This window comes from Oryza brachyantha, chromosome 6 (assembly GCF_000231095.2).
Source record: "Oryza brachyantha chromosome 6, ObraRS2, whole genome shotgun sequence".
NCBI lineage: Eukaryota > Viridiplantae > Streptophyta > Magnoliopsida > Poales > Poaceae > Oryza > Oryza brachyantha.
This window is the reverse complement of record NC_023168.2, coordinates 4,789,865-4,804,205: the sequence shown is the minus strand read 5'-3', so window position 1 is coordinate 4,804,205 and position 14,341 is coordinate 4,789,865. Positions and strand designations below refer to the sequence as shown.

The window sequence follows — 14,341 nt, the reverse complement described above, 5'->3', positions numbered from 1 at the left end:
GCAAGATTCATGCGTCCCTGTGGGGGTATGGTCCATGGTCCATGGTAACTTGGCGAGCCAACTCTGACGTGGTGGGCTAGAGTCACTCGTCATGTGAAAGCACTGTGCATGCCTTGAGATGTCCTCGCTTTCATATTTACCTTTTGGAGTATGTTTTGTTTTGTGAAGTTCTTCTGAACAGTGATCTGTCGGCCTGCTTCCACTCTCCCCTTTCCGGCCTTGGGCACGGTACTGCATCGCGTGTTGCGTTTAACATTTTTTCGCTCCTTCTAATATATACGACACACGAGCGTTTTGCTTGTTCACAAAATTAGTATTGTTAAAAAACTTATTAATCAGCGTGAAAGTGATTATCATCCCATCAATACCGAAGAAAAATAAAATAAAATACTTGTTGTAATTAGATTGGTACAAAATGAGGAAAAAACTATCAACTCCCCCACGTTCCATATATTATATGATATATGTGTTCAGATTTACTGACATGTATATAATTCTAGGCATAATCATAATACCTCGTAATATGAAATAGAGCTAACATATTACCCCATCTTTTGGCCATGCTTATACCCAAAATTAGAATTCTTAACCTTAAATTTAGAGTTGATTTCTAAGTTTTTTTACTAAAATTTATTTTTCAGCTTTGACTTTTAGATCGCTATAAACACATATATAAAAGTTTTATTTACAAATTATTTTCTGTTTGCATGTATGTTTGTTTTTTTTCTTTTTAAAACCCTAAAGATGATCGCGGCTGGTATTCACGTACTAAATCATACTTGTATGACAAGCAACAACTAAATTTAGTCGAATGTAGGCCTCGTTTAGTTCCCAAATTTTTTTTCCCAAAAACATCATATCGAATCTTTAGACATTTAAATGAAACATTAAATATACATGAACACTAAAACTAATTACACAATTATGGGAAAATCGCGAGATGAATCTTTTTAGCCTAATTAGTGCATGATTAGCTATAAGTGCTACAGTAACCAACATATGCTAATGACGGATTAATTAGACTCAAAAGATTCGTCTTGCGATTTTCGGGCAGAATCTAAAATTTATTTTGTAATTAGACCATGTTTAATACTTTAAATGTGTGACCCGTAAGTACGCTGTTAAGTTCCTTTTTTACACGGTATGCAGTTATTGGTCAGTTAGTTTGACGCTTTGAAGGGCACTACTCCCTCTTGCCCCCTCCGTTTCAAACCATGCGGTCTATTTTATTTCATCAGGGTAGGAATTTAATTAAATACTATTTTATTAATATATTATTTATATGACATAAAAGAATAATGGTTTGGGAATATTTTGAATACGGATATAATAAAATTAATATTGCGTCATAAAAATATATCATAATAGAGTAATTATTAGACATATTTTTTCTAATAAAGTAAAATATATTTTATATTTTAAAATGGAGTGATTATAATCTAAGGGTGCTGGCAGGGATATTAGGCCAAGCCAATTTCTCTCTTTTTTTATTAGCACATTTAACAAACTGCTGAACTGTATGTTTCGGAGGAAAAAAAATCTCTATTGAATTTTCTTTAAAAAATTAAATAATTCTCTTTTTTAAAAAATTATTAGTTTATCATCTGCTAATGGTATTTCTTTTTCGTATCAGCTATAATATCTGCACCCAACATCTCTATCAAACGCAACCTAAAGATACATAAGCATAATAATGAAAAGTGAGTAAATTTCATAAAAATAACCCAATGTATTATCGTTAATGTTATATAAAAACAGAAATGTTTTCAAATGATGCACATAAGTTTGGGTGTTATGATCCTATAGTTCTAAAAACCATAGTTGGTGATATTTTCTTTTATGTACCAATATAAACTATGAGTTAGCCATCCAAAGTTCCTTGTTCCTTTGTTTATTTTGCTACAGCATTAGTAGATCACTTTCACCAGAATTGAGTGGAAGGGCCATCTCGTGCAACCTCTCAGAGTCATTGTCCTTGCCTCCTCTATCCCTGTGATCTCCCTACCATTTCAGATTCACCACCATTTGTATTGCCGTCGATGCCAACTCTAGCGTTGTCTCTTAGCCATGTCCTTCAACATTCATCCTCCATCGTCACCTTACTATTGATACTCCTCCAATCTCCGTCTTTCTCGTTGAGTAGAAAGAACTAGGTGGAGAGAGGTCGGCAAGATGGCGATGACCTCTATATCCAGCTCATCGTTGACTTCTTGTTTGGCTTAGCAACGTCAACTCCTTCTCTGCGAGACCGAGCACGATGACAACGTCCTCTCGTAGGCAGTGGAGAGCTGGAGGCAGTGGATTGGAGGGGAGATCAAGACGGTGGTAGATATGTAAGGAGATGGAGAAGGAAAAGAATGCAAATAAGATCATCTGTAGTATTGTTTACGTGGGGCCTACATGTCAATAAACAGTACCACAGACCGCATGTTAGAAGCAGTACCGCAGTAGCAGTGCACGGCATATGATCTGGACTCAAAAAGATGTCTCGTGAGTCCAACAATCATCGTAATAGAAAAGTATGGATGAAAAATCTCTTGAAGTAGGCATGAAAGATGAAGATAATTTTTTTTGCAAGCTTAACAAGAAGGCAAATAAAGAGCCATAAACAACTGGCTCTGGCTCTTGCCGTTTAGAAGCCGAGTAACCGAAATAATAAGCACACAATAACCCATCCGCCGGTAGGCCACAGCGGCTAAGCAGGTGGGACAGCGGGCATCCAGTGTGTGTAGAGGCCGGAGAGGGACACCGGGGGCCCGGCGCCCCATCTGCCCTTTCCTCGCAACCGGCAGGCAGGCAGGCAGCTGCGAGCTCCATCGCCCACTCCCTTAATTACACTTACTCGATCGGATCCCTACTTTACTGCCGCTGTCTTTGCTAGCTCCCATCGTCGTCTTAGTTAATTAATTATATCTTTCCTAGCTCGCTCGATCGATCGCCTCTGTGAAAGTAATAATCAATCAGGATGATTTCAGATCGGCATGCAGCTCGATCGCTCACTCCCTTGTCGAAATCTCACTATAAATACCGGCCCCCTCGCCCTTTCTGCTTCCTACCACACACCTCAGCAACGAGCTAGCTAGCTCTCCGGATAGCCATCGGGACGCACAGAGAGGGAGAGAGATACAGCGATCGATCGATCTCACGCAGCTCTGCCGTTGATCGGTTGATCGTTCGGTCTGCAGTGAGCGAATTACTAGCCGCGTGCATTCGCCGGCCGCCGCCCGCCCGATCGACGATGTCGAGCCGGAGGTCGGCGCGCTCCTCCGTGTCGGAGGAGGAGATCAACGAGCTCATCTCCAAGCTCCAGTCCCTCCTCCCCAGCTCCCGCCGCCGCGGCGGCAACCAGGTGCGTACTCCAGCACAGTTCTAGCTAGCGAAGCTAGCTAAGCTAGCAGCAGGTGATTATCGACGCGTGAGCTGTGCTAATGTCGCCATGGAAATGCAGGCGTCGACGACGAAGCTGCTGAAGGAGACGTGCAGCTACATCAAGAGCCTGCACCGGGAGGTGGACGACCTGAGCGACCGGCTCTCCGACCTCATGGCCGGCATGGATCACAACAGCCCCGGCGCCGAGATCATCCGCAGCCTCCTCCGCTAGCTACCTACCTGCAGCTCATCTCATCTCATCAGTCTCACCACCTTCTTCTTCCTCGATCCCTGATCCTGATCATGTTCTGTCAGCACGTACAGGCCAAGAGATATATGCAGCTCGTGCCTATACCTTAATAGCTACATATATATATGTACATGCATACACATATGCATGATGCATGCCAAGATCTGATCTAGCTAGCCAAACCTATAGATCTATAGATATCTCGGTGTTCTTCATATGAAGACGCTAATGATGATGATGATTAAGGCATGCAGCTGGCTTGATCGGTACTACTACTTCAGTTCACTTGATCTGTAGGAGCATTAGCTAGCTAGCTAGCTAGGGCCGGCTGCCTAATTAAGTAATTTATTTACAGTAGCTGCTTGATTAGCTCCATGATCACCCCCACCTGCAGCTTGATCATATCGATCTTCTCTCATGTGAGTCATGACATGTTGGTTGATTTGCTCAATTATTGATTTCCTCATCCTCTGCAGTATAGAGATATATAGTCCCAAGTTTCATGGTCATGTATCTTTTTGTGTTTCATTTTTTTTTTGGTTCTTTTCCTGTCTTTTTCAGTAAGCTTAATTGTTGTTGTTCGCGGTTTTGGATCGAGTTGTTTTCCTCCAGACAACCGACCGACCGCTAGCTACCCATCGATATACCGCCATCAAAGAGATTTGTTCCGGTCAAATAAAAAGTATCTTGAGGTACAGCTACCTTACGACGCTAAATCGTTTTTTATTGTTGCATTTAGCTGAGCAGTATGAACATTGTTAGATTCAACGATCATAAATAATTTGGTACTATAAGATACCGGTATCTCGAGATAATTTTTATTGGACTGGAGCAAATATCACCGTCAAAAGCATATTACATACCACCGCGTCTGAATCAATCAATCTAATCGAATTTCTGCTGTGACACATTCGACCATGGGAGTGCCATTACACCATGTGATTAGCCATTACCGATCGCTTGAACACACACATTAAAGGCCAATCGAAATCGGAGTTATGGTATCACGCTAGCTTGTCGTTTAATTTGTTTGTAGTCCTCACATGAACACGGACTCCATAGAGAAGAGGAGTTATGATATAGCTCTTGATTTCTATCCGTGCCGAACAACGACGACGATATGATGCGGATTGATCGATGCATGGATGGCTCTCTTGCTACATAGATCGGGTTTGCAACCGTACGGAAGATGGGATCAAGTGGCTGCCTGCGCGGAAAAGGGAAGAGGAATTGACCGGCCGGTGCGCAGGCTGTAGTGCACTACTTGGCTACCACTCATGCTGCTATTTAGTACTAGTATTTCCTCCGGCCAAAAAAATATACTTCGGTTTTTTCTATTCGATGCGGTTAACTTATTGATCCTTGTCTTATTTAAAATTTTTATCTAAATATATGAAATCACAAGTTATGCTTAAAGTTCTTATAGTAACAAATTAAATCATAATAAAATAATTAGTAATTATATATATATTTTTTAAATAACACGAATGATCAAACATAGATCTAAAAGTCAACGGTGTCAAATAAAAAAACCGGAGGGGATATCATTTAGGTAAAGCTTTGGTCCATTTTTTAAAATCTTGACCATTGATTGTTTTTAAATTCTTAGTTTAAATGTAAAATAAAATACACTTTCCTCAAAATATACTATGATAATATCATAAACTTAGTTAATTTTATTCTAATGAAATATTGGTTATCAAAATTTTAGAATTTTAACTGAATCTTGTCCTAAACGACAAATGTTTTTAATTAGAGGGAGTACTGGCTAGCTGCAATGCTACACTGCTGCATAGGCTGGACTGTGTTGAGCATGTGTGGCCACGTGTATTTTTGTGATAATGGAACCCGACCTTCGTTTCAAAAGAAGCTATAGCCAAATGGTCATTTACGTGCAAGGTCTTGTTAAGAGAGGAATTGATCGGTCTTTGGGATAAAAAAAAGAAATGGCTCACAACAACTCCGACCTTTTCGCGCTGATTGTTGCCGTAGTTGTCACTGTCTCATCGTTTTCGTTGCTGTTAAATAATTTTGCAATGTGTGTGTGGACTAGACTCTGCCGCCTTCATCTTTGGCTCTCCCATCTGTACTACGTGATGGGGAGGGAGCAGGCGCGCATGTTTAATGATGCTACCATCTTGTTCTGCTCTCGTCTAACTGTAGCACTGCTGCGTTGATGGAGAGGCATAAACTTGTGCATGTTATGATGTTACCATCACTGGCCTCACAGCGACGCCAGTACGTCAGCTGAGAGGATGGCAACCAATGTCGCTGTGTTCGTTTTCAGCTGTGGACGATTTTTTTGGCCTTTTTTTTTACTCATGATCTTGTGAAGAGTTTGGCCTAGCCACAGAGAAACAGAGAAAGGTGAAAGTTCAGGTGCTTGGTTACCGATCCGATCGTAGACACCAGACAGATTGCAGATCATTCATTGTCTGAGCCCAGCCACGGTTGCCAGTAGCATCAGATTCGAACAATTGATCAAAAGTTTAGCTACTGTGATGTTGTACACCTTGCGCATTGAGGCCCTGTTTGTGGAAGCTTCATAAGAAAGTGTTGATTCAAAAGCAACCTAAGACTGTAGCAACTCAGGTTGAGTTTTAATGCAACTCTTTAGTGAGGTTAAGAGCCTAAAGAAATTGTCACCACCACTATCTCTGCTGTACACTTAGTACAGAGATGGAAAGCCTTGATTAGCAACCACTCGTTGGATTAAGCTCAATGGATTCAGTGACTGAGCTTTATTTGTACTCAGGTGAAAGATGTGTCCTGCTAGGACACAGCAGACTGATGCAGGGGATGCGAACATCTCCTCTGCCTTGCGAGCAGCACAACATAGGCATCTGCATTCTCGAGAAGACTTTTTCAATTCTGGCCCTTGTCCAAGAAGGAAAAATACAACAGCAAACCAAGTCCAGAAATCTGTCGCTCACACACAAGACAAACTACATGACATAATCTAAAAACTAAATGATATTGTCAACACTAGCACATATTTACAATAGTTTAGCAAATGCAGAATTGTTCTGGGACTGGGAATGAATCCGATTCAGTAGATGTGATGCATCGAAGTACAATCCACAAGTCAGATCGCGTGGAAAGCTTTTCCTTAGCTCAGATAGGCAGCCTGGGAAGTAGAGGTGCAACTTTGTAAGACCACATGTGATCCTAGATTTTGCCAGGAGTAGTAAACATTATGCTAAACCCAGTGAGCACATGATCCTGAAGAACATGTTATTTTAGTATCGATAATTTTTATCGTAGAATGGATTTTCACCCCACGATTCTGTTTCAGCCCTGGTTATGTGTTCAGATTCTACCTCCTCCAAGATAGACTGCTTCGTTTTTCTTTTGGAGTTTGAACCCCTTGTAGACTGCAACAAGAGTGAACAAGTATTAGTTAAGAAAGAGGAGCAGCATAAAGATGCGATAAACAAGGAAAATGTATGGTAGAAACCCCCCACTTAGGTGAAAACTCCTCGTGTAAACCACGCCCAAAAAGTCATCTCAAATTACACATAAAAAATCCCACATGCTGATAAGATGATGATGAACAACCGTGTACAAAATCTAGTCCAAATTCGACTTTGTAAGATACCAAAATGAGAAACTACAAGCAAATCGACAAGACTATTTTTTGGTTCAAAATTTATAAATTTTATATCTCACAAACAAAGTCAAATTTGGATAAGATTTTTTACACAGTTGTTCATCATCATCTTAGGCACATGTGGGTCATGGTTTACACAAGTTTTCAGCTATGTTGGGTTTCCACCATATATTTACCCAGAAAAACATGTCCAAGAAATGTAAAAAGTATGACATCTGTAGCAATATAGAGCTATGGGGGGAATATTATAAAAGCATTCATGGAAAATACTAACGTAAGCAATTAAAGAAGAACGGACAGTTGACATACTATGTTACACCAAATACCATTTGTTTGGTGTTCAATAAAAACAAATGCTCAGATTAGCATGTAAACAAGTAACAATCACTACAAATGAGATCATAGGCAAAAGCGAGACATCTTGCATTGATTAGAGGTAATGCTTAGGAAATTTTAGCTGCATATAAGAGAATGTATTCGAAACATGGTTCATCCAAATATGTAACGATGTATGTGTAATATCTTATTTCTTATACATCCAGTGTGCCTTGAGGATGTTGCTAGCTTTCAAAATTCAAACCAAAACCCATGTTATATTTTGTTGGAAGTCCTCACATAGAGCTCGAAACACTCTAGATGGATATGATAAATAAAGAATAACAACCATATACTCGAGAGCATTCCTTAATAATTGTGCTAATTTTAGTTTTGAACAAGAATACCTTGCTGATGAGTTTTTCAAACGCTTCTGGACCATTCTGTTCGATATATCTCTCTGCTGCTGAAAGCACATCATCAGGTTTGCTTAGTTTTTCTTTTCTTGGGACATACCAGACATTTACTATTTGACGATTCACAAACATTGGCCGCACAAAGTGGTCATAAACATAGGCAGCACCATGGAAGCAAGGTAAGACCAGCCAGCAGTTGAAGAACAACTTTGCATAGGACCAGAAAGGAAGCCTGCAAGCAACAACCTAAAGTAAGCATAATTCTTTGTTCACCTCTTGATTTGTGAAACGTGTGTATCTCCAATAATGATAGTAAAAAAAATCATAAATATCACTGCAAAACATGTAAAATATGTGCATCTCCAATAATGATAGTAAAAGAACAATAGTAATATCAGCAAAAAAACAAGGAAAACATTTATTAGAGTCAATCATGTCTCATCGGTCTAATATATTATCAACTCGCTACTGCAAGGTACTCACAAGATATGTTGCTAAAACTGAAGTTGTTGAGGGAGATCAAATGCTAAATAATCATAATAAATGCATTCAGTAAGACCCCCCGAAAAAAAAAATCTCCTGACCCAGGAGAATGGCCATTACCATTCAATTACTGGAGCAAAAGTAAGCTCAAACAAAGTGATAAACGAGTACAACACCCAGTAAGTCAGCCATTGCTGATCATCTACAGGAGATTTTGTTTCTATAGCTCTCACAGAGGCATATCTGCAGAAGCGTGAAAAGTAAAAATTATAATAACCTCAAAATCAATATATAGAAATGAACATTGAATTTACAACAGATAATACTTACAATGGGTAAGCAAGTGAAACTAATGGCCTGCAAAGGTAAAAGAAAGAAGCGCATGAGCACTGATAGCCTTCAAATATAGAATTAACATTAAAAAAATATGCTGCAGTTTTTCTGTAATAAACTGGACTTAGAAATTCTCTAGATAATACATGTCATGATCAGTGATTACTTGCATTATATATAGTCAACCAAGAGGTATTTTTTTCTATTACCTTAAAACAACACAACAATGTACAGAAAGCTACCATGATAAATAAAAATAAGGAAACATAAACCATGAGAGCTAAAAAAACAATTTAACATACAATATTGTAATTCACATTATAACAAAGAAAACAGTTCAAAGAAGCTTCTTTTGCATAAAAACAGAAATTTAAACTCTATCTTAATTGCTAGCTAAGCTAATAATTAATATCTGTGCAGCATTGGTCCTGTGGGCAAGCTAATTTTGCATCGTTGTGAGATATAGCAGTCGATACATGATAATTACTAGTAAATAAGTACACAAGAAACATTCATTTCTATTATCCGCAATCGCATGGTAACACGGCGTGTTAACCACCAGTTTGACAGCTAGCCAAGTTGTGCATAACAAAACTGCTGACTCGGCGAAACATGATAACATAGTAAGATAAATTCATGCAGGGGCAGTGCTACTATATATTTAGTGGGGCCTAATGACCTTGATGAAAATTTCTAAACATCATGTTAACAACTGCTAATCACCCTTAAGGAAAAGAGAATGACCCAATGGTGCAACGTGAGCGACCCCTGTGACTTTCTCCATATGCTTCCAGAGGAAGCATCGGTACAAGAATATAGATATGAACTTTGATATTAGGACATTGATTACAGTACTACACTCAACTCTGCTACATCACTCACCATAATAAAAGGGTCTTTCAATTGACTTTTTGAATAAACAATCAAACAATGGCATACATGAATATTTCTTCCTTAAAAAATGTTACTGACAGCAAAGTTTCATGTGGCACCACAAACAGGAACTCAGACGAGAGTAGCTATTGGTAAAATTTTATAAGAGAACTTAAGCAAGCCTATCATTTCTCTATATAATTGTACGCTAAGTTCTCAAGCAGGTTACTTTCTGCAAGGAAGTTCCAATCCTTCCACGATTATCAGAAAGAGAAAAGCAAGAATCTTTCACTCGCAGCTCTCATCCCTAGTGCTAATTTCACCTGTAACATAAACCCTACTGCCATACTACCCTACCAAGCACACAAATTAATGGAGGCTCCAAATCCCATCACAATCTTTCTCATAGCAAGTAACGCGCCGCGGTATTCGATTTCTCCAAAACATATTCAGGTATATTTTCCTGCGCAATCAGCATCCCAAATGAATCAAACGCGCTCACAAGACGACCTAAAGAACCACCCCCAAAGATCCCCGGCGGCACCGCACAACTACAATCACCTAGTTCTTCTCCCGAATCCCCCGCAGCATCAACACACGAACCCTACCAAGCCACCACCAAATCCAGCGACGAACCAAACGGATCGGCGACGGAGAAAAGCAAGAAAAAGAGGGAAAAGAACCCCCCGTACCCGGCGAGCACGTCGAAGTTGTTGGCCAGCAGCTTGAGGAAAGATCCGGACCCCATCTCGCCACCCCTCCGCTCCACCTCCGCTTCCCCTCACCTCCCTCCGCCGGCCCGACGGATGAGCTCAAAAAAGCGGGAGAGATTCTCGGGAGCTGGGAGCGCTAGTGGAGACTGGAGAGCCGTTGCTCGGGAGGAGGAGGAGGCTGCTTTTTTCACTTTTCTTCGAGTTCGAGATGCCTCTCCGTCTCCTTTCTCTCGCCGGGATGCAGCTTGTTCGGGTGGGACCCACTTGCCAGTCTCTGGCGCCGCTGACCAGCCACAGCTAGTTTGGTCAGCTACTCTCCGCGTCGTCTTGGTGGTCTGAGATTCGCTGGGCCGCCACGAGAGGTTTGAGGCTTTCTCTTCGGGGCCAGATTTCTTGGCCCAGCCAAACTCGGATATAGTGGGCCTAAAGGTGGGGGTGGAGGATATGGGCCGGTGCAATTAAGATGCTGGGCTGGGATGTGTGATGTGCGGAATAAGTCCACTTGAGGTCTCTCAATTTATCATCTAGTCTATTTTTCGTCCTTGATCGCAAAACCGGATACAATCGGTCCCTAAACTGTCAAAACCGGCGCAGAAGAGGTCCCTTGGCAGTTTTGAAGGCGGTTTTGGCTGACTTGGCGCCTACATGGCTAGTTTGACTAAGTTTCTGTCCCACGTGGCATTGACATGGCACTTAAGTGGCAATTATATATAAAAAACAGTGGGCCCACCTGTCAGCTACACACAAAAAAATGATTTAAAAATGACAGGCCCACGTATGCCTACAATTAGCTATCCAAAAGAAATAAATATAGTGAGACCCACGTGGGCCCCACATGTTATTCCTTCTCCCTTCTCAGCTGACAGGTGGGCTCACTATATTTTTGATATATAATTTTCACGTAAGCGTCATGTCAATGTGACGTGGGATGGAGAGCTAGTCAAACTAGCCATATTGGCGCCAAGTCAGCCAAAACCGCCTTCAAAACCATTGAGGGACCTATTTTGCACCGGTTTTGATAGTTCAGGGACCAGTTGTATCCAGTTTTACGGTCCAAGGACGAAAAACAAACTACGCGATAAGTTGAGGGACCTTAAGTAGACTTATTCCGTGATGTGCCCATGGTGCTGCGATGCTGCTAGCAAGTTGAGCTCGGAATAAGTTCACCTGAGGTCACGTAACTTATGAACAAAATTAAAATCAGTGCAACATAAGTCCTAAGATAGTTTGTGCGGCCATTTCAAATGACGTGGTGTGCCTACATGACTAATTTGACTCGGTCATCATATGATGCGACACATAAAGTAAAATTTAACAATTAAATAAAACAGAAATATGTGGAGCAAGAGAGGGGATAGTGCCGACTAACCTTGGAGACAGAGGGGAGTGTAGAACCACTGTTTTGTCTAACTGGGATTGCTGAATTGCAAGTTGGATTAATTTAACTACTACAACACAGCGTCAATGGGTGAGAAAAGTTTGTGCAAAAATTTGTGGATCCTTATAAGGATCAGGCCTTGCTGAAGCTTACGCGTCCAATCGTTTTGAGAAAGCAAATGCAGTGGCTTCATGGCTTGATCTGTAGACTGAAATGGATGATGTTACAGTTTATGCTCGGAAATTCGGCTAGGTTATTTCATACGAAAGCAAACTATTAAGGTTAGTGACCCCTTTATTCATCAGGTATCACCATTGTTAAAAGATAAATTATTTTCCAGAGTTCCTTGTTACATGGTCCTATTCTATGCTGTCATCACAATATTTCACTAGATAAAAGGTAATTTAAGTTCTAACCTGTTTGAAATATGTCACACTAGCAAATGAATTTCCCATATATTTTTTTAGAAACAGGTTCATTGAATAGCCTAGCTGAAAGAACACTTCAGACAAACTCGACAGAAAGAAAGACTAAACAGCTCTAAAGCAAAGGCCCCGGTTGGCTCCAAAAATTTTCACATTCATCCATCACATCAAATCTTTGGATATATATATATATATATATTAAAATACATGGACGGTCCTTAAACTTGAGTGCGGGTGTCACTTAGATCTTGAACTTGAAAATTACATATCTACGTTCATAGTCTTGGTTTAATAGGGGTCCAAACCTTAATTGACCCAGGCTGACGGCCGACGTGGCAATCCACGTAGTCAGAACATTTACAATTTACCCCCTTCACGATAAAAAATACTGGAATAATTATAATTCAAACCTTGACAGTACAGTATCTCTCTAGAAACCCAAAAAAAAAATCCACCAATCCCTCACCTCCCTCCCTCCCTCCCATCTTCCCCAGCCATAGCATTCGAGAAAAGGAGAGTAGCGATTGGACGTCACTGGAGTTCATCAAGTGCTATGGATAGGGAAGAACGTGAGGGAGGTGAGGGGTTAGGGGCTTTTTTTTTTGTTTCTAGAGAGGTACTTTACATCCAATGTTTAAATTACAATTATTTCAGTATTCTTCATCGTGGAGGGGGTAAATTGCAAATATTTTGTCTACGTGGATTGCCACGTCCACAATCAGCCTGGATCAAATGAGGTTTGGATCGCTACGAATCATTAAACCAAGTTGTGGACCTAGATATGCAATTTTTAAGTTGATGGATCTAAGTGACACTCGCTCTCAAGTTTAAGGACATCCTATGTATTTTACTCATATATATATATATATATGTAGATATATATAGAGAGAGTTTAGCTACGGTGCAACTCACGGGCTGCTCTGTGAGTCGGGGTAAAAAACATATCAAATTACCTCTAAATTTCGATTTATATAGCTCACTAGATTCTTCGTATCAAAATCTTATAGCACGTAAAAAATTTTCATTTTTGGATATTTTTAAGTATTTGTTTGAGATTTTTAAAAGAGATTGTACTATATTAATAAAATAATCAACGTGTTACGTATCACTTTTAAAAATCTCAAACAAATACTTAAAAATATCCAAAAATGAAAATTTTTTACGTGCTATAAGATTTTGATACAAAGAATCTAGTGAGCTATATAAATCGAAATTTAGAGGTAATTTGATATGTTTTTGACCCCGACTCACGGAGCAGCCCATGAGTTACAACTCACTGTAATTAGACTCTCTCTATATAAATAATATATAGACCCGTGAGTTGCAACTCACCGTAACTAGACTCTCTCTATATATATAATATATAGACCCGTGAGTTGCAACTCACCGTAACTAGACTCTCTCTATATATATATATATATGATATATAGTTGCATAATTTAAAAAGAATTTGTGAGACGAACCTTTTAAGCCTAATTAGTCCATGATTAGTCATAAGTCTTAACTGCTATAGTAACTCATATGTACTAATAACATATTAGTTAGACTTAAAAAATATCTCGTGATTTCCTATATGTAATTAGTTTTTAATTATCACCAAAATAATTCTTCGACATCCGATCAAACATAAAATTTTCATCAACTAAGGCCATGTTTAGTTCCCAAAAACTTTTTTTCCAAAAACATTACATCGAATCTTTGGACACCTAAATAAAGTATTAAATATACATGAACATTAAAATTAATTACACAGTTATGGGGGAAATCGTGAGACGAATCTTTTGAGCCTAATTAGGACGTGATTAGCCATAAGTGCTACAGTAACTAACATGTGCTAATGACGGGTTAATTAGACTCAAAAGATTCATCTCACGGTTTCTAGGCGGAATCTAAAATTTATTTTGTAATTAGACTATGTTTAATACTTCAAATATGTGTCCGAAAACTTGATATGATGTTTTTGAAAAAAAAATTTACAAACCGACGACATCTAGCACAACGACAACAGACAGCTCTAAGCACAAGGTCAACATTTAGCCGATTCCCACTCGCGCGTATCCAATCTCTTGCTGCCCAGAGTATTTCCTGCATCATGCCAATCATATGAGTTTTCCATGCCTATTGGGTGATAAATATATGCAAGATTATAAACATCTCTACATCACTTGCCATTGGA

General features: G+C 39.6%; 2 protein-coding genes across 3 annotated transcripts; one reads left to right on the top strand and one right to left on the bottom strand.

Moving 5' to 3' along the window:
• Nucleotides 1–3,039: 3,039 nt before the first annotated feature.
• LOC102722128 (transcription factor ILI4) lies at nucleotides 3,040–4,099 on the top strand. The gene is made up of 2 exons (XM_006655868.3): nucleotides 3,040–3,349; nucleotides 3,449–4,099. Exons 1-2 carry the CDS (start codon nucleotides 3,239–3,241, stop codon nucleotides 3,599–3,601), a joined length of 264 nt encoding a protein of 87 aa, XP_006655931.1. The 5' UTR covers nucleotides 3,040–3,238; the 3' UTR covers nucleotides 3,602–4,099.
• A 2,269-nt stretch (nucleotides 4,100–6,368) lies between these two features.
• On the bottom strand, nucleotides 6,369–10,580 carry LOC102722404 (HVA22-like protein a). Of its 2 annotated transcripts, XM_015838506.2 has the most exons (6): nucleotides 10,342–10,580; nucleotides 8,774–8,800; nucleotides 8,564–8,686; nucleotides 7,952–8,192; nucleotides 6,940–6,993; nucleotides 6,369–6,746 (listed from the first exon to the last, which is right to left on the bottom strand). In XM_015838506.2, the coding sequence occupies exons 1-6, from the start codon at nucleotides 10,395–10,397 to the stop codon at nucleotides 6,729–6,731; spliced, it is 519 nt and encodes a 172-aa protein (XP_015693992.1). In that variant the 5' UTR covers nucleotides 10,398–10,580; the 3' UTR covers nucleotides 6,369–6,728. The 2 variants fall into 2 exon arrangements, with proteins under 2 accessions (XP_015693992.1, XP_006655932.1); XM_006655869.3 differs by having other exon boundaries at nucleotides 6,375–6,993.
• Between the last annotated feature and the right edge of the window lie 3,761 nt (nucleotides 10,581–14,341).